The following is a 22,371-nucleotide window of genomic DNA, read 5'->3' on the forward strand; positions in this document are numbered from 1 at the left end:
GAACCATCAAGTGCCTAAGTCACCCTGTCTCCTAACTCCACCATCTTCTACGCGTGGCTTCCGTCTGGTGATCCAAGCCAGCTGCTCCAGATCTCAGTGTTTGGTTCTGTTTGGCCAGCTAGTAAGGGAAGGGGACAAAGAGTGAGGAAGCTGCCCTTTCACTACAGCCTCCACAGGACACCTGCTGACCTAATTCAGAGGAACACAGATGTGGTGTTTCTTGTACATGGGCTGTGTGTGCAGAGTTCATACACATGATCATAAATCTATAGCAGCATACTCCTTCTTTACTAAGATTTGTTTTAAAAATTGCCTTTGCAGTATTTTTGAAGCCGGGACACAAACATATCTTACTATTGGCATGCAAAGACATTGAGTGTGCAATCTCGGGATTCGTGTGGACTGACCTGAGGATTCCCCGCAGCTGTAGCATGAAATGGCTAATAAGTAATCATTGTCCCATTGCCGTTGGGGTTTAGATGAGCCAGGGAGCGAACTGAGCGACGTTCACAGGTGTTACTACACACATGGTCTTCCCGCCCCGTTTCACAGATAAGAAAGTGAGGCTGAGAGAGGTGTCCCATCACAAGTTAAGTGTAGCGCTTGTGTCTCTGACTCCCAAGCTTGCTGTCCGTTTCAGTGACGACAACATAAAATGATTATAATTAACCTGCAGCTTAGGTCACATTAGGGGAGAGGGAGTAAAATAGGGAAGAGAAGACACCAGGGGCTCCGGCTCACAGACACTGGTGTGGACCATTATTTAAAAATACGTGTTTTAAGGCCCTTGCTTGAGGGCCGCCCTGGGCGGCGGGCGAGACGGGTCGCGGGGCAACGGCCCACACAGGAGCCCTGCCTGGCAGCGCCGGGGCCCGCGCGGGGACGGGGACTCCCGCTGCCGAGTGCACAGTCACGGCGAAACGCACCCTCGCGAGTCGCTCAGTGAGCGCCCTGGCCGCTCGCGCTCCGCAAGTGGGGAGGAGACCCATTACGAAGCCTGGTTGTGCCAGGACCTAGGGGAGGCACCGCGCGTGTCGCGTCCTTCGGCAGCGGGAAACTGAGGCCGACAGGAGCGGCAGGGACAGGCTTCCCTGGCGCGGCGCCTGAAGCGCAGCACTGTCCGGCAGCCGTGGGGCCCAGGGCCAGATCCCGGGACGGAAGGGGTTACCATGATAGAGACGACAGGAGGACCGGGTGGCGCGAGCGTCCCCGGGGTGGCGCGGCCTGCGGACCGCGCAGGCGCGAGCGGCCGGCTGGGGGCCGCCCAGACACCCGGAAGTCAGCGCCTAACGGGCCGTGCCGAGCCTGCTGTCCTGGGAGGGGCGGGGCCGGCGCCCCTCGGCGCGAGGCGCCATAGAGCGGGGACGGAGGACTCGGGTCCTAGACGCGTCCGGAAGTGGCTTCCTTCGGCGCCGCTCGGCACCATAGAGCTGGGGGGCTGCGGCCAGGGGTCGCGGAGCCCTCCTGCCTAGAGCGGCGAGGACGGGGTGGCGGCCCGGGCGGAGGGGCAGGGGAGGGGGAGCGGCGCGGGCGGAAGCGGCCGGGAAGGTCACTTCCGGCCTGGGCGCCCGTCCCCCTGACCCCAGGGTCTGAGTCGCCGCTGCCGCCGCTGCCACCATCCGCGAGGCAGGCGCGAGGAGGAGGAGTGCGGCGCGGTGGCCCCGGGCCGGAGGAGGTGAGGGCGGCACGGGCGTGGGGGGCGTGCATCGGGGGTGGCGGGGGGCGCGCGTCGGGAGCCAGGCTTCGCACGGGGGTGGGTGGGGAGGCGGGCGGGCGAGCGCGGCCAGGCGGGCGAGCGCGCGTGCGCGCCGTGGGGGGGGGAACGTGAGCGGGCGCGCGACCGGGGACTGCGCGTGCGCGCGACCCGCGGTTCTGGGGCAGTGCGCGGGCGCGCGGCACGGTGGCGCGCGTGTGACTGTTGGGCTGGGCCGGGTCGGGTCGGGTCGGGTGGCTGGGTCCGTGGCTTCTCCGTGCCGCTCGGCACCTCCGCCCCCCGCGGCCGGAAGTGCTGGCGACTTCGGGTGGGGGGGAGTTGAGGCCGCGCGGGGCCGGGCTGGCCGGAAGCGGCGGCCGGGCCGTCGCGGCCCTAGGTCTCGCGGGTCTCTTCCTTCCTTCCCCTTTCCGAGTCGGCGTGGTCCGCTGCTGCCCCGGGCGGGCCGCTCTGCCCTTTGATCCACGGGTAATTACGGGGATGCGGGCAGCGAAGGCCCATTCATTCCCCCGCTCGCCGGCGGGCGGCAGGAAGCGCGTCCCGGGCAGGAGGCGGCCGGGCCAAGGTCAGCGCCGCGTGGCCGCGCGGGGCCAAGGCCGCGGCCTCCCTGCGCGCCCCGCCGGCCGCCGCGCCTCCCCCGCTGCCCCTGTGGCGGCCGGGGGAGCAAGTGAAGTGAGGACGGAGGCCGCCTGTGTCCACCCGTGCTGGGCATCAGGGACCGCGAGACAGCACGGGCCCAGGTGGAGGGCTGACAGCGAACCCTGACAGGGCACCACCCTGCCAAAGCCCTGCTGGGTCCGGGAGCCACCCCGACCAGCCCTTGGGGCCTCAGGAGGGCAGCGACTTGTTTTTTTCCCTGTGGTTTTCTGGTTGCAGGCTCCTGTTGGGCAGTGCAGAGGAGCCAGTTGAGGTCTGGCCTCGGTGCTGGGCCAGCACAGTGTCCTGGCGCCTTGGCAGACCCTGAGCCTCTTGGGCTCAGTTTAGACCCCTTGCCTCTGCCCAGAGAACATCCCGTCAGTCAACAACTTGTGGTGCCGCAGGTCCTAACCTTCCGAGCTGAGCGGAGGAACGGGAAGGGCTTATCCTGCCTGGCACATGGCGCAATGCCAGAGTGAAGAGAGGCGCTGGCCGGCCGGGAGTATTCCCCAAGAACGCTGGGGCGCCAGTCCTTCAGCCTGCCCTCCTTCCTTCTACAGCCGGAGACAGGAAATTACACTCCTTTTCTTCCTGGACAGCCCTGGTTGATAAGGACAGCGTTAGCTTCAGTAGAAGGCTCTTGATACTTCCCTTTAAGAGCCAGGGCAGAATTCAAGAGGTCAGTGTAAAGCTCTGGAAAGGGCTCTGGAGCCAGGCATTGAGTTCCCATTTTGGCCCAGTCTAGTCCAGTTCTGTGACCTTGGATGTGTTACTTCCTCTTTCCTGGACTGTTTCTTCTTCCCTCCTGCAATGTGAAGAGCCTGGTGAAATTCCCTTAATAAACTAGTCCATCAAGGACGCAGACACAGGTGGTTCCAGTGTATTGCTGTGCTGTGGGGCCCCAGACTGGGTGGCAGAGGAGGGTCCCAGTGCCTCTTGAGCCAGGCCCAGTGGCTGTAGAGAGATGGGGTGATTTGCCAGAGTGGCCCCAGAGACTCAGAGGGAGTGCACTGTGGTCAGGTGAATGTGCAGGGCCAGCAGCACATCTGGGGTAGATAGAGTAGGAAATAGCCAAGAGGACCCAGGGACCTCAGGGGGATGGCAGGATGCATAGTCAAGGCCATAGCAACTGTGCAGCTGCCCTAGGGTCTTCTAGTCACTGATGAACACCCAGCTCTTAGGACTGTACCCAGACACACCTCATAGGCCTCCGTGAACCTGGGTTAGTTGTCCTCTGGAGCTGAGGTCATGCCAGTATTGGGCCTTGGTATTTAGCGGTCTGCAGACTTGACACTTGCCATGCGTTTAGTGTCTGGTGTTGCCCTGAGTTCTTCAAGGCCCTGGGGCAGAGGTGGTTACCCCATTTAGCAGGATTGAATGGAGGCTGGTCAGTGCTCACAAGCTCCAGGACCCACAGCACCATCAGAACACTGTGCTGTGTTTAGTTCCTGTGCTGGCCCTTGACTGCTGTACCACCCCTCTGCTGGCCTGATTGTTTTGGCTAAGAGCCGAGTCAGAAGAGATGAACCCGAACCGAAGGCCTCTTAGTTGTAGAGTTGTGGTCTCTGGGTTCCCCATTCTGTGGGGTGCACTGTCATGAGAACTCCATGCAGGGCTGCTGGCTGCCTCAAGGGACTCTTTGAGAACCAGCCTCCCATTTTAGGGGTCCTGCAGCATAGGGAGAGATTCATGCCAGCCAAGTGGATGGGGGAATTGGGGTTGTCACACTGCTAGTGCTGGTGGCCCTGTCCTAGGAGCTCAGAGAGCACGTGCCTTACTGCTATGGAGGAGCCAACCAGCTTGAGCCCTGGCCCAGGTGGGCCAGGCCACTGGGGCCCTCCCCAGTGGTTTCCACACTTGCCTTTGCCATCCCCTTTGCCCTCTCCCTGTGAGCTTGCAAACAGTGGCTTCTCTATCCTGTGCTGAGGGGGGAGCCCTGTCCAACCTCCCCCAGGATGCCTGGCCTTGCAGTAGATGATACTAGGAACCCAGGGAAGATCAGATGAAGTCGCAGACTCAGTGCTCAGGGTCAGGCTGCTCAGAGCCATTGATTCCTGAGGGTGCTGTAGGGTTTGTGCTGGGCAGTGCTGCGAGTAGTCTGTGCCCTCCTTGAGGACATACTCTGCTGGACGCTGTTTAGGACTTGCCAGGGGGTCCCATGGCAGGAGCCACGGAGGTTAGGTAGCCATCTTTCCTAGGGAACAGGTCTCACCCATGTTAGCAGGCGCTGACAGGGAGCCAGTGCCAGCACCGAGAGACTGCAGACTGTGTCTCGGCTGGGGCTCTGTGGCTCTGGCATCGCACCAGCCACACAGCCTGTCTCAACCTCTGGATCAAATGGCAGTGATGGTGTTGACACCTTCACTGTGTCTGCTGCTGCTTGTCGAACTCTCAGCGTGCCTTATCCTGTTGGATCCCAATCCTGGCCCTGGGAGCGCAGGACGGACACACAGGCAAAGCACCTTGCCCAGGTCACTGGCTGCTCTGGTGGGGCTGCTTGCTGACCCAGCAGCCTGCCTGGAGAGATTGTCCTTGCGCCTCGCCATCTCTCCTAGGTGTTAGGGGATCAGGAGTGGAGCTTATGTGCTTACGGCACTCTGTGCCTGCGGGTCTGGGGCTTGATCTGTGTCCATGAATGTGCTCTGTTGCCTCGGGGTAAGGAGGACAGTGGAGCTGGGGGAAGGGGCAGTCGGACAGCTTCCAGGCAGGGGCCATTGATGATGGGGTTTGTCAGTGGGCACACTGCCTCAGCAGAGAGCAAGCTAGAGAGGCGAGTGAGGTAGGGGCAAGTATGTGTTGCTGGAAGGTTGATGGGAGGGTGTACGCCCAACCAGAAAGTGCCCTGCTGGGGGCTGGTCCGTGCTTGTTCTTGCCTATCTTTTAATATGCTTTTTTTTTTTTTTTTTAAAGGGGCACTATAGATTGAACCCAGGGGCACATAACTACTGAGCTATACCCTCTAGCCCCTTTTTATTTTTAATTTTGAGACAGGGTCTTGCTCAGTCACTAGAACCTCACCAAGTTGCTGAGGCTGGCCTTGAACTTTCTATCCTCCTGCCTCAGCCTCCTGAGTAGCTGGGATCACAGGTGTGTGCCATCATGTCTGGCATGTATGTTAATTTTTAAGAGCAGTTTTAGGTTTGCAACAGAACTGAGTAAAGTTTGCAGGGCTCCTGTGTGTCCCTGTCTTTCTGCCCTCACCGTGGCCATGTTTGTTAACCCTGATGAACTCGCGTCACCTGTTACCACCAGAGTCCATAGTATACGTTCTGAAGAGTAATCTGTTGGGTTTTAGCAGGTTTCAGTTATTTGCCAGCATTTGAGAATCTGAGTGTTGGGAGTAGATCTGAAGATCAGCATGCACAGAGGGCAGCCCGTGGCCAGGGAGGGGCAGGGTTGCTCCCCAGGGACCTGAGCTCCTGCCACTCCAGCTGCACTGCAGCTTCACAGTAGGTGAGGGTTCTAGAAATGTCTTGTGGAGAAGGCGGGTGTGACTCCAGGGCAAGAGCCATCTATGTCCTGCTCAGTCATGTGTGGGGAACCAGGGGGGCTGGGCACTGGTCTGCTGAGGCAGCAGAGGTGCCCAGCATGTGACCTTGAGTGGGAAGAAGACTGGGAGGGGGGAGCAGGTGCCCTGTGGTGCTCCCAGCCACCTTTAAATGCAGCCTCAAATGGACTGAAGCGCAGATAGTGTTCTCAGAGAATGTGGTCTATCAGAAGTGGCTCCAGGTGAGATGCGGGAACCTGGGGCTCACCCCCAAACAGGAGTGAGAGCCTGACATGCGTCAGAGTCGATGGTCAGGCCTCGCCCCAGGCTGACCGTGCTGAGGGCCTGGCTTTGGCCTTGTGCAGATGTAGTCCTGGGATCGGGGGGCAGGGAGGGAGGAGAATGGGTTCCAGGACTGGCACGAGCGAGGATGGGGGAAGGAGGTGGTGGGGAAGCAGTGGTGGTTCTGTTGGGCCCAGGAAGAGGTGGGGGCGGTAGGATGGAGAGGTCCACTGAGGTCATGAGTCTGTGTCTGGGACTGCGGGTGCAGGGGAAAGGGGGAGGCACACCTAGAGCTCGCCCTCAAGGAACTTGTGGCCAGGAAGGAATAGACAAGGTGACTAGAGGGTGGGAGGTGGCCAATGGTGGAGCACCTGCCTGCCGCGCACAGTGCCCTGGGTCCAATCCCCAGCACCGCAGGAACCAAGAAAGGATGATGAGAGGTGGAGGAAGAAGGGGACCCTTGAGCCCACCCTTGAAAAGGGGAATGGGCTGGCAGGTGGAGGATTGGGCAGGGCTCTCCAGAGAGAAATGCTAGGTGTGGCCAGGAGAGGTGGCAGTGCACAGGGAATCCAGGTCTGGAGGAAGACGCCGCTGCAGGGGAGACAGGGCCCTGTGGAGGAATCTGGGTTTCACAGTGCTCCTTGGGCCAGTGGTGGGCGCGTGGGCAGGGAGCACTGAGCTGCGCTGCTTTTACTTGTCGTCGTGGCTTTGTTAAGGTAAGGCCCCCCATGCCACAGCTCACCCATGTAAGGTGTGCCTTCCCAAGTTGTGCATCCATTGCCATGGTCGATTTTAGAACACCGTGCTCCTCCCCAAGAGAAGCTGCCCTCTGAGTGGCCATCCTGTCTACCTGCCTGGCCCGGGAGCTGTCAGTCCACTGTCTTTCTCCACGGACATCTGGACATCATGCACACTTAGAGGCAGGCAGTGCCCTCTGCCTGGCGCACTCTGAGCCCTGAGTTTGCAGGGCTCCTCTGTAGGGTGGGTGTCAGCTGGGCGGTGGGTGCCTCCGCTCCGGCTGTGGAGAGTGTGTTTTTGTGGACATTCACGTCGGGGGTTCTGGGTGGCTGTGTTCTTGGGTGTGCGCTCAGGAGTGGAGGTGCTGGCCTGTGAGGGCTGCCCATATCCCACTGCAGTGCGCTAGCCTGCCCAGGAGAGGCTTCCAGCCCCCCCAGCAGCCCCGAGCCCGTGTTCCAGGGGTGCGAGGTGCCAGGTGCCATCTCCTTAGGCTCCTTCAGTCTCCCTGAGAGCCGATGGCCTGGGGCAGTTCTCCGAGCTTGCCACCACTTGTGTGTGTTCTTTGGAAAAATGCTTGTTCAGCGCCTTTGCCCAGTGTTCCTAATTAGATGTCTTATTATGCGCCATGGTGGGGTTCACATTGACCACCTCCCACATGCACTGAATACCGTTTGCTCCACTCATTCTCCAGGGCTTCCTCTTCCCTCCCTCCCCTGCCCCCGATCCCCTTCCTCCACGCTTGTCTTCCTTCTATTGTTTTTAAAAATTGGCGTTTTATGGATGTACACAGAGGTGGAATTCACCGTGATGTATTTATGTGTGTACATAGTGTGATTTGCTGTCCGATTCCACGGCTCCTCCCTTTTCCCGTCCCTCCTCCCTCTACCTCAGTCTCCTTCCTCTGCTCACTGATCTCCCTTCGGGTCTCCTAGAATCATGGCATTTCCTCCCCTACCCCAAATTTCCCCCCTTAACTTTGCTCTAGCTTCTGCATGTGAGAGAAAACATTCTGACCCTTGACTCTCTGGCTTATTTCACTTGGTATGATGGTCTCCATTTCCATCCATTTACCAGCAGATACCATAATTTTATTCTTTATGACAGTAAAAGTTTATTATGTATAAATATCATATTTCTTTAACCCAATCTCGTAGGAGCACAGTTCAACAATAGCTAGGTTATGGAACCAGCCCAGGTGCCCAGTTTTTAACAAGGTTATTTGAACAGAGTGACTTTTTACAAGGGTTCACTGGTTGTGATGTGGGAGGGGACTTGAGAAGGGCAGGCTGGGAGCCTGCACTGTGGTAGCCGAGGGGGGAGGCCCCCAGGAGCTGGCAGTGGGAAGGGTGGGTAGAGAAGCCTGTGCTGGTGAAGGGAACAGGAGGAGTGCATGAGGTGCCCGTGCCCATGCCTTTGCCGGTGCCACAGCGATGTCAGAGGGTTCATGTTGAAGGGTGGCCGCAGCATTGGGTGACTGAAAAGTCAGAGGGTGTTTCTTAACTGAGTTGCTAAGTGGGAGGAGTGCAGATGGTCAAGGGCTGCCCAGGAGGTGAGAAGGAGGTACAGTCCCCCTCCAAGGCTTAGCCAGTGTGTGAGGATGCATGTGGGTGGGAGAGAGGGTCTGGGAGCATCTGCTGGGAGCAGCCTGGCTTGGCCTTGCTGGGAGGGGTTGCTTCTGACCCTGCCCACAGCCCCAGTGTCGGGGAGGGGAGGGGAGGAGGAGGCTGGATTGGCAGTAGAAGAAAGAGGGGATAATTGGCGGGCAGGCATCCAGCAGGGTGGGTGGGACCTCATAACAACAATAATAACAATAATTTGTCTGGGGCTTAATAGCCCTGCCAGATCCACGTGCTAATTGGACTGCTGGAGGGCCCGACTGGGGTGGGTGCAGGAGATGCCCTCCCCTCCTTCCTTTGGAGGTGGAGGTCAGAGCAGGGTGAACACCTGCACGGAGAGGGCCCTGAAGGGAGTGGCAGGACAGGCAGGGATGGCTGGGGTAGGCTCTGATTCAGGCTGCTGCCTCTTGCTTCGGGGTTCCCTGAATTGCCTTCAGTGCTCTTCTTTTCTAGTGTGTGGTGCTGGGGATCAGACCAGGTCCTCATGCCTGGGGTTTTCTTGAGAGCAGGTGAGGGACCTTCTCCAGGGAATTGCCCTGGGTCCTGAAAGTGGAGTCAGGAGCTGCCCGAGGTCCCCAGCTCCTCATCTTTGACCCCGCAGATGAAGCCCCACTCCCCACACCGTGAGGTCCTAGGGGTGGGCCCCAGAGCCCAGAGGTTTAGGGAGGAGGGCCAGCACCCAGGTGAGGGTGTCAGGGAAGGTGAATGGAGAGGAGGAGGACTGCGTGGCATTTCAGCTACCCTTAGGCTGTTTGCCAGTCTTGCTGATTACTTCCTACACAGTGGTACCAGTCGTCTGCTGTTCCTTGTCCCCATCCTACGGAGGATGCTGTTGAGGCCTGAAGAAGCAGAGCCTTGCTCAAGGTCAAAGAGCAGTGCTGCCGAGGGACTAGAGAGGGCGTCTGCGCTCAGCTTGTTTATGCACATCTGCCTCCCAGGGATGCTGTCCTGCCCCAGACCGCAGCTGCTCTCAGCAGCCACCGACTGGGAGAAGTCAGGGGCAAGCAGCACCTAAGCCTTGGTAAAGACCCCCGCCCCTGCAGCTGACCGCCAGATGCCTGTGCTCCAGCTCAGTGCCCATGCGCTCCTTCTGCCACGCCCGCTGCAGGCCCTGGTGCACAGTGGTGATTCGGGCTGTGCAGAGTAGCAGGAGGAAGGCCTCCCTCCTGCCCAGGCTGCTCTGGGTCTGCCGGGTTATTATGTGGTCTGTCACCTGTGAGCCCACCCAGCAGCCCTCATTTATGAACCTTGGATCCACAGACAGAATCATCAAGAATTTGGGGTCAGCAGCCACACAACACTGAGGGCAAGCTGGGGCCTCCCTCCTGCCTGCCCTGTTCCTGTCTCTTCCCTCCTCCTGTCCTCAGTCTCCCCCGGGTTCCTCTTTGCTGGGCCTTGAGAGCTTCCCTCCGGTCCTGTAGCCCCATCGTTCACATCAGGAGTCAGTGAACTTCTGTAAGGGGCCACTTCTCAAGTATTTTAGGGTTTGTGGACCAGGAGGCAAGTCGCCTCTGTCATTCATGTAGGTAATTAGATAAAAGTCTTAAAATGTGACAATGACCATTGGCAGGTGGGAGGAGTTTGTTGACCTCAGACTCCTGCAGAGAGCTTAGGGTCAACCCCTCCACCTCTCAGCCGCCAGCTCTCTTCCTGGCCCTGATGCCTGTGGCCTCACTGCCCTGGGCTGCCCCTCCCTGCAGAAGCTGGGCCTGAGACTGGGGCCAGGGAGGGCTCTGAGCTGGGAAGTCCCTGTGCCTCTTGAGCTTAGGCTTTCGTCTCAGGGAAACATTATCGCACTTGGCAGAGAAGGCTCAAACAGCAAAGGCCATGAGGCCTGGCCCTCCCCTGGCCCTGGCGGCCCCTGGCAGCAGCCTCCCGTCTCTCCGGTTCTCTTCCCATGTGGTGTTGTCGTCAGTGGGCGGGGCGCTCTTCTAGAGTTCACTTTTTACTAGAGGTTTGTGCGCACTGAGACGCTCTTCTGCAGTGTACAACTTGGTGGTCTCTATCATTCGCGGAGTTGCTTAGGCAGCACCACTGTCTAGTTCCAGAGTGTCTCCTCACCTTCCAGGAGCCCCCACCACTCGGCATTCACTCCTGTTCCTGCCTTGACCTCCAGCAGCCACTGTGTCTTTCCTGGCGCAGACAGCCTGCATGGGGAGTCCCCGCCATGTGTGCCTTGTGCCCTTGCCTTGGCGTTTGGATTGGTCCAACTTTTTGCCCATTGGGAACAACTTGCCATGAACACCACCTGTGGCATTTGTGGCGGACATGAGTGTTTTCTTCTGTTGGGTATGGGCCCAACAGTGGACTTGAGGGTCTGTAGTCAGTGCGTTTGTCACTAGAAGAGTTGCCAGGCTGTTTCCCAAAGCTGGGCACTACTCTTTGTCCCTTGCAGTGTGCCAGACTTTGCCTGATTTAAAAAAAAAAAAAAAATTTGGTATTGGGGATTGGTTCCAGTGGTACTCTAGCACTGAGCTACATCCTCAGTCCTTTTTTTAAATTTTATTTTGGGACGGGGTCTTGCTAAGTTGCTGAGCCTGTCCTGAACTTGTGATCCTCCTGCTTCAGCTTCCCGAGTCGCTGAGGTTACAGGTCTGGTCACTGTGCCTGGCTCCTATGGTGTTTGGAGGTTGATGATGTATTGTGTAGGCTGCAGTTTTGTGTCTTTTTTTTGGGGGGGGGTACCAGGTGTTGAACGCAGGGGCACTCGACCACTGAACCACATACCCACCCTGTTTTATATTTTATTTAGATACAGGGTCTCACAGAGTTGCTTAGTGCCTCACCCGTTGCTGAGGCTGGCTTTGAACTTGCAATCCTCCTGTCTCAGCCTCCAAGGTGCTGGGATTACAGGCGTGCACCACCACACCGGCCAGTTTTGTGTGTTTGCAGGGGAAGCAGAACTTCCTCTCGTAGGGCCTCTGGGCCTGAGAGGCTGACAGGAGACAGATGACCAGGAGAAAAGCATGTGCCTTAACCTTGCCTGTGTGCTGGAGGCGTCCTGGGACAGTGAGGCCCAAGGCTGGGGACCGCCGGGAGGGTGGCCGCGTGGCTGGGGCTGAGGGGAATCCGAGCTTCAGCGGGGCTTGTTTGTGCAGAAGGCCGAGGCCTTGGCTCCCCTTGTGGTAAGTCGCTCGGCTGCCCGTACAAGGAGCAGAGCACATTGCATGTGGGAGTTTCTCCCCTGCTTTCAGGCAGAAAGGGAGTCGCCGCTGCCTCTGTGGTTGAGGTCAGCCCTGGCTGGGCGTATCCCGGGCACTTCTGCTGCCCCCCACTCTGCCCTTGTGCCCACCACTTGCCCATTTGATACAGTTCTCACAACTGTCAAAAAGATCAGTCTTTATAGTCTTTTTCTCTTATTAAGTAATTATGGGCTGGGGATGTGGCTCAAGTGGTAGCGCGCTTGCCTGGCATGGATCGACCCGGGTTCAATCCTCAGCACCACATACAAAAACAAAAGATGTTGTGTCTGCCGAAAACTAAAAAATAAAAAAAAAAGAAGTAATTATATTTTACTATTAAATCAGAAAAATAGAGTCAGAAGGAAGTTAGAATCAATCCTCATGTGATGAGCAGGTGGTCCCTGTTGGTGGCACCCTGCTATCATTGGGGCCAGCCCACCCTCTGTGGAGCAGGCCAGTATGATTCGCTGACACTTTCTTCCATTGTTGGGCAGGTGTGACCTTGCTGGCTTTCTGGTGCTAAACTCTGCCATGATCTTTTTTTCCCTCATAAAAAGCGTCTGCTGAGGTTTTGGTTTTCCCTTCTGAGTGGCTTCTGGAGAGGTGATCCTCTGGTCAGGGGCCTGTATGCTGTGCAAGCTCCCGGGCTGTTGGTGTCTGTCCCCAGCGTGTTCTTGCTGGAGTTCTGCCTGAGCCGGGTGGGGAGGTCCTGCACGTGGGGTGCGGCAGGCTATGCCTCAGCAGGCTGCTCCCTCAAGTCTTGGTCCACATTCCCGAGAGCACCCCCATGCCTGGCGCTGCAGGGGTGCAGGGTTAGTGCTGCCAGTGGGCAGGGGCGTGCAGACCGACCAGCAAGAGGCGAGGGAGCTAGGGCCTTCCGGAGGAGGGCCGGCAGTGCGAGGCTCTCTGGAGACGGTGTCTCAGAACGCGTTGAGGGGTTTGGGCTGGCTGGGCTGATGGGAAATGGTCGTGCTGCCGAGGCTGCCGCCGAGGCTGCTCCCGAGGCCCGGAGCTGGCTGGCCCTTCTGCTGCCTGCCTGCAAGACCCATGCATGGCTCTTGTCTTGAGGGTCTGGAGTTGTGACAGCTTTGTCTCCTGCAGGTGCTGGGGACTTGAGAGCCAGTCAGAGTGCCTGTACAGGAGGCAGGAGTTCTTTGTGTTTGGAATTCCCTCTTACTGCTCTGTTTTGGCTGTAGAAGCTGGCAGCACTGTGTCAGTTCCCCTCCCCAAATTCTACTGGAACTTTCTTGTTTGTGAAGTCCTAGCATCTGGAAGCTGCCTGCTGGCTCTGCCATTCCTTGATGCCATGTGTCACTGGAGTTCCCTGCACACCTGGATGCCAGTGTTGTCTGGCTGCCGTCTGAGCAGATACCCTCGAGGTCCAGTTACTCTCCTCGAGTGCGCTGGTGGACTGGCGTCAGGAACCTGCCCACGGTGTCTGGCTTGAGGATTTCGTGTGGTTGGGATATAGGAAGGCCTCAGGGCAGGCAGGTGCACTTGCTGCTGTCCAGTCCTGCTGTGCTGGTAGGTGACCTGTCATAGGCACAAGGACCTCTGTGGCTCAGGAGTCCCTCCGTGGCAAGAGTGCTGTATGCATCATCCTGTTTGCACCTGAGGTCCTTCATCTTGCCTATGAGGAAACTGAGGCACAGAGGCAGCACTGTACGCTGTGTCCCAGCTGTAGTGGCGCTGGGCAGGAGGCTGGTGTGGCTGTGGCCTGAGTGGCTGCCCCAGGCCTTCCCTCCACTCCCTGTCAGAGGCGAGTTGTGGGCGTTGTCTGCTGGGCTGTTGGTGCAGTGCCTGACCCCAGGGCCTTCAGTTCCATCTGGTGCCCTGTAAACTGTGACCTTCTGTCTCATCCACTTCCTACAGGGACGTAGACATGGAGCTTCGGGAAGAGGCCTGGTCTCCAGGGCCACTGGATTCTGAGGACCAGCAGATGGCCAGTCACGAGAACCCAGGTGAGGTGGCCCTGTAGGTTCCACTAAGCCAGCTCCGCTGCCCTCCCGCCAGGGGGGGAACGCTCTTCCCCCTGCTGTGACTCTGGCACGCCTGGTTCCCCGCCCCTTCCTCTCCTCCCCAGGGCTCTGCATCCTAGCTTGGAGGGGCTCCTGTTGGTGTTTCCAGTTGTCCTTGCAGTGGAACCGTCCTGAGGCCTTGGGGACCACCTCTGTCTGATTTCTTCTCCGGTGCCTCCAGCTTGGGGCAGCACCCTGTCCCTTGCTGAGGGTACCCCTGCTCTTCCACTGGCCTCTGGTTCCAGGTGGCCCTTGCTCCCTGGCAGGCTGCTCCTCAGACCAGGGGTGGCCAACCCAAGTGCAGGGCCTGGAAGGCAGCAGTGACCTGCCTGGAGGGTGGGTGCCTGTGTTTCAGGGGACTTGATGGGTGTCACCATGAAATCTTTACGTGTTGGCAATGTTTTTTGTTTAATAAAGTATTTGGGTGAATAAAACGCATCTGTAGGCTGCACAGTCCAGGGTGTGTTTGAGACGCAGCCCACCACACACTCACTCCCTCTGTTGCCATGACTACAGCCCAGGGATGAGAAGGCCCTGGGAAGAGGCGCAGTGGCAACAGGCAGCCTCGCCCCAGGTTTGGCGTCCTCAGTGCCCAGGCAGCACTGCTCACAGAGCCTGAGGCTCAGCTGGCTCAGTTGGGGCCTGCGTCTGCACCCAGGACGTGGCCCTGTGCCTGCTTACATGGGGCTGGAGGGAGAGTGGGGCACAAATCCTGACGTCTGGAAGCACTCACTGCTGCTTGCCCGTGTTTCTCCTGCCCTTTGTCCTGCCACTGGCCAGCCAGCGCAGTGACCTGCTGCTGGCACTGTGGCCAGGCCTGTGCTGGAGCAGGCGCTCCTGAGGGAGGGTGCTGAGCTGCCTGGTGCCTGCCTGTCCACTGGAGACCAGCGAGGGGGTCGCGGAGGAGAGCCGAGGGGGCCGTCTTCGGGCTCGTTGGTTTGCCAGGGTCTTGGTGCCACTGGAGGCTTTATCGTCGTGTTCTGTGTTCGAATGCTTCTGAGAAGTGTGCTCAGGTCCTCCAAGCCAGTCCTTCACCGAGAACGGCACTTCGTTCACCTGTCCCCACTAGTTCTCTTGAGGTGGGTCGTCTCCTGGAGCCCACACAGAGCCCAGTGAGGTTGGGCTTCCTGCTGATCAGTGCCATCCTTCCTGTCCGCGCAGGTGAGGCAGCAGAAGCCGTGACAGGGTGTGGAGGTGAGCCCCGTCTGCCTCTTGGGCACCTAGTCTCCTGATGGCTCGGTCCCGACTTGGGGTTCTCAGTCTGCAGTGAGCAGTGGTGGGTGGGCAGAGCCCCAAGCCCTCCAGGGCCTTCGCTACAGGGCGTGAAAGGAGAAGCGGCCCACACGACCTCCTAAGGAGACATGCTGATTCTGAGGGAGCTTTCTCAGCGGCTGTGTGGCCCCGGACGATCCTCAGGTTCCCGGGCAGGAACTTAGCAGTTGGATAGTCAAGCCCAGCACACTGCCGACGCGAGGCCCAAGCCCCTGTGGACTGCAGCGAGGGTGCTGGGAAGAGGAAGGCGGGGCGGTTGCCTTCAGGCTCTTCAGGAAAGCATGGGGGGCCTTGGAGATGGGCAGCTGAAGGAGGGGCTGCTGTGTCCAGGCCAGGGAGGTCTGAAGGGCTGGAGCAGCCCGGGCCTGGGGCTCTTGGATCAGCCAGAACCAACAGGAAGCCTGCTGGGCCCCTGTCCTTGCTGACAGAGAAGGAGAGAGGGTCCCAATGAAAATGGGAGCAGCCAATAGAGCCCCGCGGGTGGGCGCGCGGGTGGCCACTGAGCACGGGGTGCAGGCAGCTGAAGTCAAACTCACCACCTCCGCGGATCCTCGTGAGCCACAGAAGAATGCTAAGGGCAGCCCCCAAAAGATACCCTGGAAAGGACAACAGAAGAGCACACCCAGGAAGGTGAGGATCCCTGAGATGTGCAAGATGCACAGCGCGTGGAAGAACCCCAGAACTGCAGAGCCCAGGATTCCTTATGAACAGTTGAGGTGACAGAGAGAGGACGTAAAATGGAAGAGAAATGAAGAGGGTCAGCAGTGACGCGTGTGGAGGCCAGGCACAGGGAAGGCTCACGCACCGCGAGGCAGCCCTGCGGAGTTTGTCGGGGCGAGAGAGTGAAGCAGGAGACCCCCAAGCAGGCCACGCAGCATGGACCCCACTGCCTGCCCCTTGTGGTGTTGCAGCAGAAGTAGCACGTGATGTGACGTGAGTGGGTGAGCACCGCTGTCCAGCGCCCAGGGCAGAGGCGGGGTCCTCGGGTGAGCCGTGAGCCCAGGTGCCCGAGCGCCCTCCCAGGGAGTCTGATGGCAGACCAGTGAGCCTCAGACGGCTGTGGGCGGTGAGCGGCCAGGCCTCAGCACTGCGCAGGTGAGGCTGTCCCCATGTATGCCTGGTGGGTGGGCACAGTTGTGTGCGGGGCATGAGGACAGCAGATGCTGCGGGGTCCCTTAGGTGCATGGCCGAGTCACCGAGTCAAGGTTTCACGGGGAGAAGTGGGGTGCAAGTGTCAGATGTGAGAGGCTAAATTAAAACCTTGGAGTCCCAGATGTGAATGGGGGTTTCACTGTGAACTCCTGAGGACCTTTAAAAAAGGAGCAGTGAGTGTTTCCTGATATTGCTTGTGCAAGCCTTTTGCACCACAAGAGGCCAGGGCTCTGGGGACACTGGTGATATGGTCTGGGGCAGGGAGTGTGGAAGTAGGTGGTGCTACTGAAGGCCACGGGTCCTGTGGGCAGACGGCGTTTCAGCCAGCAGCAGGAGGAGCTTGCCAGCTGTCCACCTTCATCCCCAGTGGTGCTGGGGAGAGGGGACCTCAGACGACAGGGAGCCAGTGCTTTTTCCTGAAAACCTTGCCATTGAGGGACAGTGAGCTCTTGACCCGCCATCACCTCCTGAGACTGCACTGGGTGCTGAGGGGCAGGTATGGGGTCTGTAGGATTCAGTTCAGCTTCAACACAAAGGGCAAGGGAGGGCCCTTTTGTGCACCCCATTCAACCTGTGGTCCACTCTGTCGGCGTTACGTGGAGACACACAAGGAGATGCTGTGAGCCCTCTGGAAAAAGCAGGACGACGCCACGCTGTGCCTGAGTGAGCTGCCTGGCCGAGGCCCGGGAGGACCCTGTGGCCATCTTCAACAGGAACACTGCGAGGAAACACGGGCTGTCCTTTGGACCAGCCAGCTTAGAGTGACACACCGAAGCACAGTGCCTCGGAGTGCAGTCCTGGTGGCAGAGCTATGAAGAAGTACCAGGAGCTGATCCGCTTGGGCTTGGGAGGTGGGGGGATCTCCCTGCGGGCGACGGAGATGCCTGGCCTGGTGTGTCTTTATATTGAGCTCCTTTCCTCTGCATTTGGTTTTGGAGCTCTTTGTGCCTGCCATGTGTGCCACAGAAGGCTGACATCAGAACTGTGGCTGCTGGGCTCCACTTCGGGGGTCTGAGGGGTGGGACACTGCCTGCTCTGTGCCAGGGCTGGAGGAGCTGAAGGACCCCTGAACTCCTTGTCCCCAAGCTGAGAACAGCGTTGGTCTGCTGTGGGGTTGAATTGATCCTTGGGCACATTCAGCAATAGGAAGGTGTCGGGACCCTGCCCTCCGCCCAGGGCCCTGCTCCAGCCTCAGTCGCCCTGGTTCCTGCTGGTTTTCATCGAGTACCTGTGTTCTGCACCACTCTCCTCCCGGGGATGTGTTGTGTTGTGTGCACTCACATGCGTGTGCTAGGGAACTGAACCCAGAACCTGGCACACACTGCTGCTGGGCTGCATCCCCAGCTTCTCCGGTCCTTTTAATTGACTGCGGGGATTCTGGGAACATGGTAGCCTCTTCCTCCTGAGATGGGGAGGCTGAAGGACCCAAGTGGCATTCTGCCTAATAGCCTGCCCTCCACCTGCAGCACCATGCGGGGCTGGCCTGGTGTGTGACGCGGTGCATGGTGGGACAAAGAGCCCACCTCCCGAGGGATGAGAGGGTCCTCATCCGGCAGTATGAAGCACTGTGTTGGAGGTAGCTGCTGGAACCAGCCTCTCCTCCAGCACCTCTGGCCACACTCCTGCACCTCAGCCTCCCGCAGTGCCCTGCTTGGCCTTCTCAGCTCTGCTCTGCATCACACGTTGTGTCCCATGCTCTTGACAACTTTGCAAACGAGGCAACTGTTGTTTTTATGGGAAAGCAGGTCTCCTACCCCGTTTCCCGGTCACTCTGCCTGGGACTAAGAGCTTCCGAGGTTTTTGTTTTTAATTCTCTTTTTAATGTACTTATAAGCTGTAATTTCTTTCTTGATTTGTGTTGACAACAAATTGGGGTTCATGCCATCTCTTCAGGGTTCCTCCCTGATGCTCACATCCTGCCTGGATTTTGTCCCCTGCCAATGTGACTCTAGTGTTCTTTGCCTTACAATATAGTAATTCTCAAACTCGAGGACACCAGAACCCCCTGGTGGGTGGACTGGAGTGAAGCCCAGGGGTCTGCATCTGCAGTTCCTGGTGGTCCTGGTGCTGCTGGCCAGGGACCCTGCTGGGAGAGTGAGGGCCTGTTGCAGGAGGTGGCTGAGCAGGCGGGCCGTGGCTGTCGGGGTGTGCCAGGCGTCAGCTTGTCCTGCCTGGGTTTCTCACTCGCAAAGACTCATGTTTCATAGCAGCCATCTTATGCGATCTGACATATAGAGGGCACGGAGCTCTGCCCTCGGAGGGTCTAGCTCTTCTCCCTGTGTTCACCAGTGACGTCTCACAGATGTATTTGAGCACTTTTGTGTTAGCAAGAGGGAACACAGTTCGGGTAGGTTGTGATTCCTGCTTTGAAGGAAATCAGGGTGCACCCCTTGAGGCCCTATAGCTCTGGCAGACCCCATGAGGAGAGCAGGTGTTGTGGATGTGGACAGCACCCACGTCTCAAGAACAGGACGGGCTGGGAGACAGGCGCCTGGGCGGGCATGGTGCACATGCGGGAAGGGCTTTGTCGGGGTGGGCTGCAGGTGGCGTCCTCCATCGTACAGGTCCAGGCTGCATCTGGGTGTGGCCCGACTCTGGCCCTCAGCCTCCCTGCCCCAGCTCAGGGCTCCGGGTTTCCCGGGTTCTCCCTGGAGGCCTTTCTTGGCCTCCTTCCTAAACATCCATTTATGTAGTTGGTGAATGGCCTCCTGGAGGTCCTTCTGCTCCCTAGGCATGGCTGCCACGGCCTGCAGGAGCGCACCTTGGGGAAGATGGGTGATGAACACTCGTGCAGATGCCCCCGAGAGGTCAGTGCCCTGGGCAGAGGACAGGCCGAGGGTGTGAAGAGCAGCAGACCCGACCCGCACTCTGTGATGTGGGTGCTGTCCCCACTGTGGTAGGGTGTACTCCATAAAGGCAGTCAAGAAGCTGTCCCAGCCAGCACTCAGCCAGGGTTCCTGCATGGACAGCCCTCTGTGGAGCTGCTGCCTCTGACTCCCTCCCCACCTCTCTCTTGTCTTCCAGTGGACATACTCATCATGGATGATGACGACGTCCCCAGCTGGCCCCCGACCAAGCTCTCCCCGCCCCAGTCTGCACCCCCGGCCGGGCCCCCACCCAGGCCACGGCCGCCCGCCCCCTACATCTGCAACGAGTGCGGCAAGAGCTTCAGCCACTGGTCCAAGCTGACACGGCACCAGCGCACGCACACGGGCGAGCGGCCCAACGCCTGCAGCGACTGCGGCAAGACCTTCTCGCAGAGCTCGCACCTGGTGCAGCACCGGCGCATCCACACGGGCGAGAAGCCCTACGCCTGCTCCGAGTGTGGCAAGCGCTTCAGCTGGAGCTCCAACCTCATGCAGCACCAGCGCATCCACACCGGCGAGAAGCCCTATGCCTGCCCCGACTGCGGCCGCAGTTTCACGCAGAGCAAGAGCCTGGCCAAGCACCGGCGCTCGCATAGCGGCCTCAAGCCCTTTGTGTGTCCGCGCTGTGGCCGCGGTTTCAGCCAGCCAAAGAGCCTGGCGCGCCACCTGCGGCTGCACCCCGAGCTGTCGGGGCCTGGTGTGGCCGCCAAGGTGTTGGCAGCCAGTGTGCGCCGCGCTAAGGCGCCCGAGGAGGCAGCGGCGGCAGACGGCGAGATCGCCATCCCGGTGGGCGACGGCGAGGGCATCATCGTGGTGGGCGCGCCTGGCGAGAGCGCCGCGGCTGCCGCAGCTATGGCCGGCGCAGGGGCACGGGCGTCCGGGCCGAGGTCACGGCGCGCCCCGGCTCCCAAGCCTTATGTGTGCATGGAGTGCGGGAAGGGCTTCGGGCATGGGGCTGGGCTTCTGGCCCACCAGCGGGCTCAGCACGGGGACGGGCTGGGGGCGGCGGGCGGCGAGGAGCCTGCGCACATCTGTGTGGAGTGTGGCGAGGGCTTCGTGCAGGGCGCTGCGCTCCGCAGACACAAGAAGATCCACGCTGTGGGCGCGCCCTCGGTCTGCAGCAGCTGCGGACAGAGCTTCTACCGGGCTGGCGGGGAGGATGAGGACGAGGACGCAGCCTCCGGAGGGCGCTGCACCGAGTGTCGTGGCACAGAGGGCCGGTAGGGGCGGGGGCGCCCGGGGGGGAGCAGGGCCCCTCGGGCTTGGCGGGGACGACAAGACCTGGAGGCCAGGGAGAAATGGACAGAGGGGTGCGACCGGTGGCATCCTCGTCTCCTGCCCCTGCTACTCGGCCTGCGCTGTCTTGGTGCGAGAGGACCTGTGGGCATTAGGGCAAGATGGTTTCTCAAGGTGCCCGCTGGCTCTCCCAACCCTGCCCTTTCTAGGTTCTCCGCCAGAGCTAGACAATGTGAGAACTGTAGAGGTCAAGAGGCCAGACCCTCACGCGAGAGGCTGCCCCTCTCTTCCCACACTGTCTGGGATGTTGTAAGGGATGGAGGGAAGTCTGGCCTTTTGTAATTAGAGGGTCCCAGAAAGGCGAGGGGAGAGGGGCCCTTTGCCCTCTTAGAGTTTTCTTTTAATCATACCCCTTACCCCCTCCCATCCACTATTTTTTCTGCCCTTCGAGTCCTATTGATTTTATAGCCCAGGTTTTCCTCCTGCTCCTGGGTGTGGGGTAGCAGAGGAGTGAAGCAGAAGGAGACCCTACACCCAGGGTAGCCCCCTTCAGAGGATGGGGTGCGCTGTCTGTTCTCTGGCGTGGGCAGGTGGAAGAAGGGGTGTGAGGGCAATAAATCACACTATTCGATTGTCCCCGTAGCCGTGTGGTTCTTGGATTTGGGAGGAAGAAGGGCAAGAGGCTGAAGGGCTCTGGCAACCCCAGGTGTAGCAGTGGACGCCAGCCCGGTCAGTGAACAGCCCCGCCTGTGCCGGTGCTCCTGCTGGGTGCTGCTCAGGAGCCACGGATTCCCTGCCACTGGCTGGAGGAAGGCGCTGCGCTGTGCCGCAGGGGGCAGTTCTCCAATCCCGGAGTCCTGCCTTCCTCCCTGGAGACAGCACACACCTCTCCTGCCCAGATGCCTCCAGCCAGTTGGTCACATGGGCACTTCTTGCAAAGGTAGCTGTGCTGGGAGGGCTAATTCCCAGTGACAAACTAGGGCACTGAAGGTGGGAGATGCATTTGGGGGCAGGACCTAGGTATCACTGAGTGCTGTGGCTGTGTGCAGCACTGAGCTGCAGTGTCTGCCGCCTGGTCCCTCAGGACCGCTGTAGCGTCCTGTCAGAAGGGTCCTCTGATGCCAATTCCAGTTACCTGGGTCACAGCCCCAGGGCAGAGACCCCTGTCCCTGGGGCCTTGAGGGGGGTGCGGTGACGCCCCACCAGTGGGTGTTTCCAAGCTGGCGGGCAGCCGGGAGGTGCTTGGAGGGGGTGGGCCGCAGGCTCCCTCCCCTGCACTGCAGGAGGCGGGGAGGGGCTTGTGCTTGAGTGAGCAGGTGCTGGGGGCTGGTGCTGCCTCCCAGCTCCTTGGAAGCTTAGGTCACTGAAGGAGGGGTGGTTTGCTGGGAGTCGTGGGGATCATGAAGACTGGGCTTCGTGCCCTTATGTCCCTCTGCTGAGCACTGACCTTGTGCTTCTGGAGGTGGGGGAAGGAGTGGGAGGTAAGCAGTGGGTTCTGGTGCCCGCTCAGTGTGGTAAGTTTGGCCCCTTCCCCAGGAGCTGACGCCGAGATTGAGAAAGATTCAGGGCCAGTCTCCACCCTGCCTCTTACCAGGCTGTTGGCTCTGGGCAAAACCTTGAGCCTCAGTTTCCTCCTCTGTGAAAGGAAAAGATTGCCTATCTTACTGGCAATCCTTTGGGAAGGGATCCAAGCCCAGCACTTGGTCCCAGAGCACGTGCCTCCCAGACAGGGGTAGAACCAAGTGGCAAGTCTCAAATCCTCTGGGCCTACATTACTTTCCCTAATGCAGGGATCCATTTAGTAGTAGTTGTGTTAGTGAGCTGATATGTCCATGGGCTTAGACAAGTGTCCTTGGCACTGGACCTGGCCCTCCTGTCTCAGAAGGAGGGGGTGCCTCCCTTCCCAGGCACTCACCACAGGTTGGCACTGCAACTGCTCTCACAGTGTGTGGGCGGGCAAGCTGAGGGCATGCCAGGTTGGGCCACCTTTCCAATCTCACGAAGCCCTAGCTGCGGTGGCAGCAGAGATAACTCCTGCCACCGTGTTTTTTGACTTCACACCCATCACTCAAGCCATCCGCTCTGGGCTGCAGTTTATAGGGCTATGCAACCTCCACTGCACCCCCGCCCTGAGCCCACCACCACCCTCCTGGATGGAGGAGGCCACATACTGC

At 59.5% G+C, this 22,371-nt stretch overlaps 1 protein-coding gene across 3 annotated transcripts; it reads left to right on the forward strand.

Moving 5' to 3' along the window:
* Window positions 1–1,286: 1,286 nt before the first annotated feature.
* Window positions 1,287–20,833, forward strand: Znf787 (zinc finger protein 787). Of its 3 annotated transcripts, none has more exons than XM_027921105.2 (3): window positions 1,287–1,675; window positions 13,525–13,613; window positions 19,119–20,833. In XM_027921105.2, exons 2-3 carry the CDS (start codon window positions 13,535–13,537, stop codon window positions 20,183–20,185), a joined length of 1,146 nt encoding a protein of 381 aa, XP_027776906.1. In that variant the 5' UTR covers window positions 1,287–1,675; window positions 13,525–13,534; the 3' UTR covers window positions 20,186–20,833. The 3 variants fall into 3 exon arrangements, with proteins under 3 accessions (XP_027776906.1, XP_071461261.1, XP_071461262.1); XM_071605160.1 differs by lacking the exon at window positions 1,287–1,675 and adding an exon at window positions 1,975–2,179; XM_071605161.1 differs by lacking the exon at window positions 1,287–1,675 and adding an exon at window positions 8,645–13,411.
* Window positions 20,834–22,371: the final 1,538 nt, after the last annotated feature.

This window comes from Marmota flaviventris, chromosome 18, assembly GCF_047511675.1.
Source record: "Marmota flaviventris isolate mMarFla1 chromosome 18, mMarFla1.hap1, whole genome shotgun sequence".
NCBI classification, from domain to species: Eukaryota; Metazoa; Chordata; class Mammalia; order Rodentia; family Sciuridae; genus Marmota; species Marmota flaviventris.

Coding starts and splice junctions, on each gene's coding strand:
- Znf787 (XM_027921105.2), top strand. CDS start 13,535: ATGGAGCTTCGGGAAGAGGCCTGGTCTCCAGGGCCACTGGATTCTGAG. Junction 13,614..19,118: donor GGCCAGTCACGAGAACCCAG/GTGAGGTGGCCC, acceptor CTTGTCTTCCAG/TGGACATACTCATCATGGAT.